The 5,074-nt window shown below is 38.7% G+C and overlaps 1 protein-coding gene across 1 annotated transcript; it reads right to left on the minus strand.

Annotated features, from left to right (window-relative positions):
- Positions 1 to 2,925: 2,925 nt before the first annotated feature.
- Positions 2,926 to 3,408, minus strand: EV154DRAFT_401122 (uncharacterized protein; the record flags this gene model as incomplete). Its single annotated transcript, XM_051595284.1, has 1 exon — positions 2,926 to 3,408. A coding segment is annotated over one exon (483 nt), but the record flags the coding sequence as incomplete, so codon positions are not given.
- Positions 3,409 to 5,074: the final 1,666 nt, after the last annotated feature.

A 5,074-nucleotide genomic window follows, 5' to 3' on the forward strand; every position in this document is an offset into this window, starting at 1 on the left:
ACGAGAGTGTATGTTCGACACCCGAGTACCTGTTTGTTTTATTGCTACATTTTTTTAATTTTTTTAATAGGGCTAAAAATGGCCCAGGCTTAGGCTTTAAGATTTTTTTAGGTGCACGTAGCAAGCATACTTTAAACTTTGATAGCCAATTACTCGAGACCCTGCGGTGCGATTTTTTTCTCTTTAGCATATTCTTGTTCAGAATTTCCAGGGCTTTCAGAAAAAGTAATTTATATTGGTCGGCATATTTCTCAGGAACCCTCTTATACCCTTTGGTCAATTTCTGCCGATATTATATTCATACCAACAATATAAAGTATTTGAACAGTGAATCTTTAAGCCCACCGTGGCCAAACAGGGAAAGCGAGCAGCATGCATCGACGAGAGTGTATGTTCGACACCCGAGTACCTGTTTGTTTTATTGCTACATTTTTTTAATTTTTTTAATAGGGCTAAAAATGGCCCAGGTCTAGTAATAGTCCAATAGCGTTAGATGAGGTGTGTTCGGCTATAGACATTACGGCTTGCAAAGTTTTTCCATTTTCACCAATGAATCGACTAGGCATAAATCCCATCTGTTGTGGACTGATCAGATCATTCATGTACATCATTAACCTGGAATTCAACATGCGAGTAAAGAGTTTGGCATCTGTGTTGATCAGACTAATCGGTCTATGATTACTTAGATTGGTGAGATCACCTTTTTTGGGGAGTAGGATCATACAAGTTTTGTTCCAACTAGGAGGAAAAATACTTTCCATGAGAGCATCATTGTACACTTGTATAGCCACACGTATTGCAGTTGCATTATGTAAAACATGAAAGAGTATTTGATATGGAATTCCATCTATTCCGGGACTACTTTGTGAGGGAGTTCGTTTAGCAGCTTCCAATAAGTCGTCTTTAGTGAATTCGGTTAACAGATATTCGCGTTGACTATCATCAAGCACCACATTGTTAGGTATTGTGTTAGCTAGCTGATCTGTTGCATTTACATCGATGTCGTCTGGAGTATATAGATTCTGATAGAAAGAATGAGCGGCACCGGTCAAAGTTGCAGGAGTTGTACATGATGCTGATGTGACTGGATGTGTCAATTCCGGAATGAAGCTCTTAGTGAGGCGAGCTGTAATAGAACGTTTTAGGAAAGAAGGCGAAGATTCACCTGTTTCCCTCCAAAATTTTTTGGCTCGTAAAGAGTCATTGGTAGTTATTTCCTCTTGCAGACCTTGAATTTTTGCCTCCACTTTGGAAAGTTTAAATTGCAAAACAGCAGGAGTCAATGATGCGTCGTTGAGTATATAAGTTCGTTTTTGCTGTAGCACATCTAAATGTTTCTTGCGCCAATTGGCATGATGACGACCCGTTTTACGTGCAACTTTTTTAACAGTTTCCTTGATACGATCCCATCGAAGCTGAGGACTAAGATTAGGAGGAAACATTGAGCAGGCTTTATCTATCTCGTGGTGCATTGAATCCAAAAATTTTGGGTTAGAAGCTAAGGCCGGATTTGCTCGCCAAAGTCCTTTTCCTAAATGGGTAAAACTGCACTTAAAAGAAAAGGTCAAAAGAGCATGGTCAGTCCATGCTGGTGATATAAATTCCACGTTGGATTTGATTTTGTCAGAGAATAAATCAGTTGTCGAATATATATAATCAATAGTAGACATCTGTTGACCCCGTCGAAATGTCGGTGACATAGTAGCTGAGTCCAAGCAATTTCTAAAATTGGATTGAAGCTCTTGATTCCAGCGAACTTGGTGGTTAGCCAAAGCTCGTGTGCCAGACAAAGTATTGGATACATCACTAAGACTAAAATTAAAATCACCAGTGATGATTGTTCGAGTAGGCAAACTTGGCGTACTGGAGGGAAGATCGACTGTAGACATATCGTCACTGGAGCGAAGAAAAGGCATTTCAATGATGCCTGAAAAAAATTGCTGACGCTCGGCGAGTTGTGCTGGCGCATATATAGTAACAACAGTGAGAGGATCAAAGGTACGTTGAACATGAGTAATGGTACACTTTATCACCCGTTGGTCTATTGTTATGAAATCTGGAGTTAGCTGTAATGAAGGGTTAAAGCAAACAATGCCACAATGTTTGCTCCACACTGTTTGTTTGGTTTGAAATAAATTATCAAGAAGTAGCTTCAATTCGGTAGTTGAAGCGTGTGTTTCTTGTAGAGTAATAATGTCTAGAGGTGGGTTCTGTTTACGCAGAAAGCGGATAAAGTCTTGACGACGAGAAGGTTCATTGGTTTTGACAAGGCTGCGACAGTTTAAGGTAGCAATCCTGATAGTGCTTGAAAGGAATGATTCCACCAAAAATGGTTCTTGAGTAATATTAGAAGGAGAAGGAATTACCGACTCTGTTGTTGTAGTGGTATGTGAATTAGTAATGGTTGAATGATTTGAATTATGTAAATTCATAGAGTGAAATGTTTTTTTTTTTTTTTTTTTTTTTTAAAGAAAAATGTTGGAGATACTTAAATCTGCCTCCTCATCAGGCAGACGTCTTCCGAATGGAAGATATCGGTGAAGAGGAGGAAGGGTCATATTTGACAGCAGCGACACCTTTGTGAGCACGAGGAGAGACTCGCTGGTGAGTTGTGGCAGAATTGGCAACTGTGGTTGGGGTAGTCTTGGGGACACTGGTATTGGCGGCCGATCTTTCTTCAACGATGACTGGTGAATCGTTTGAAAGAAGTGGTGGCTCTTCAGCATCTGTTAACCGATCATTATCATCTTCAGAAACATCCATCATGGATTCATTGTCTGATAATACCGTAAAATAGTTGGATGGTTGAAGCACTGGTACATCCTCGTTGGCTGGGTTGACTGCGGTGGTACTGGGTGTGGTAACATTATCGTCCACATTGACTGACGGTACAGTATTAATTAAAACCTTATTAATGCTTGGGACAAAAGGTTGTTCTTCGTTACGAACTCGCTTTTTTGAAGATGCGATCGAGTTATCGTGAGCGCGGGGACAATGGCGGGCTAGATGACCACGTCGATCACACAGGTAACACGTCTTACTTATGGTTGGAATCTCTTGACAGTCCTTACGGGTATGACCCATTTGTTTGCAATATACACAATGGGATTCCATCTTAGCCCATTTACCAAGACAGAAGGACTGGTTACCTAAATCGATTTTATACGTGAGCTTATCCCAGGCTTTGGGGTTAGCTGGATCAATTGATCTGTCCAAGAAGATAGCACCGTTGCCACAGAAAGCTGTGTTGGACTCATCGTCGAGGTAAATGGTGACGTCTCTCACGTTACCGAAACGAGAAAAATTGTCGACCAACGTGGTGTGTAGATCGGCTACTGGCAAGAAAGGTAATTTTGAAAGATGGACCTTCAAAATGATGTTGTCCTGAGGGACAGCAGGAGTGGCGTAAAACTTTCTGTCGTGCCCAATAACAATAGGATTGTTTACTGCATCGTCGACAGCTGATTGGTCATTCAAAATGACTTCGATAATTTTGCCCTGACTGTCATCAGTGGCATGAGTACCGAGACAGGTACCAAAAGGAAAACGCACATTACGTGCTTTTTGAAATTCAGGCATTAAGTTTAAAGATTCTTTTTCAACAAAGTAAAAGACGGCATGTTTATAACTACTATTACGATGAATGGCTGGTTTTTGATCTTTAAGGTCAGTAATGGGTTTGAAGGTGGAGTCTCCAAGAGAGATGGTAATTCGAGATTTCGAATTGGGATTATTTCGGTATGCTCGAGGTGGTAAGGCTTGTGCAGCCACATCTCGAAAAGAGCGTGTTAGTGTCTTTGAAGGGCCATGATTATGGTTCTCAAGAGATGTTGAGGGTACCGTCATGTTTTTAAAGCGAAAGAAAGACGGATATGAGTAAAGTTTGTGACCCTCACCATGTAAAACTAGCGGAGTGTAGTTATTATTTTATAAGAGATAAAAAGGGCTGATGATTTATTAACATAAAGTGATGCTATTTATAATAGTGTGTCACGTGTTTACGTAGCATGACACATGTGTACCTGATTCTTAAATCAACAATCATACAGTTTTTGAACCGCTTAATTTTTTGCTTTCACAGATTCTCGAAAATGATTTCTAGAAAGAAATTGAAGAAACCTAATAGATCTTTTTATTTATTTTTTGCTTATGTTTCTCTACTCAGTCATTTATAATGAACAGTCTATAAACAAATCATAGCAACCACTTAAGAGCGTCAATTTTCATAATTTGTTACGATAAAATAAGCATCTTTATACTCTATGATTGCAGCGTAAATGTAAAAGCTAATTTTAATTCCTATACGTAATATCTCTACTTACTGTTAAGTGAGTATCAAGTCTCGATAAAAAAAATGATAAACGTGATTATAGTCATGATTTAATGTTATTAATCAACGTTTTATAAAAAAAGAGGTAACCAAAGTCAAATCAGTGGATAAATGTTTTTAGAAGTACCTGTCACAAATGGCAAATAATAATGGATGACTTCCAAAATGCAAAATAGAATTAAATAGAATAGAATTAACTCCGGGAATTTGATTTTCCGAGTTAATTTTTTTTTGTTCCAAAACCATAAAATAGAATTAACTTTCAATAAATTTTATTAATTTTCATAATTCAAAATTTCTTGCTCTCTCGCCTTCCAATTAGCATAGTAAACAGTATTAATTTGGTTGACGCCAACCGTTCTTACACTGAAGTTGTGTAGTCTCCATACAAGGGTCAAGATTTCATAACGCTTAATTTTATCCGAAGGAAGCTTGGTATGAAGTCTTCCAAAAGACCCTTGTATGGCTCTCATACCCCATTCCACTGCCTGTCTATGCTTGGTAATGATAGCATGTTTCTTTTGTGTCTGCACGTTGGCTCTTTCAATGCCAATTGCGTTTTCTCTTGGTACACTTAGCACTTTGTTTTCAAACTCTCGCTTACAAGGGAAAGCAGAATCCGCAAGAAGCTTGAAAGGGCTTGGACATTTGTAAGCAAGAAACCTTTCGTAAAGTGGAATTGCTATTTCGGCATCATGCCAAGAACCAGGACAGTTATATCTATAAGAAAAAGAGTCAATTTAG

Source organism: Mucor mucedo, assembly GCF_025094135.1.
Source record: "Mucor mucedo strain NRRL 3635 chromosome Unknown EV154scaffold_67, whole genome shotgun sequence".
In the NCBI taxonomy this organism is placed as follows: Eukaryota; Fungi; Mucoromycota; class Mucoromycetes; order Mucorales; family Mucoraceae; genus Mucor; species Mucor mucedo.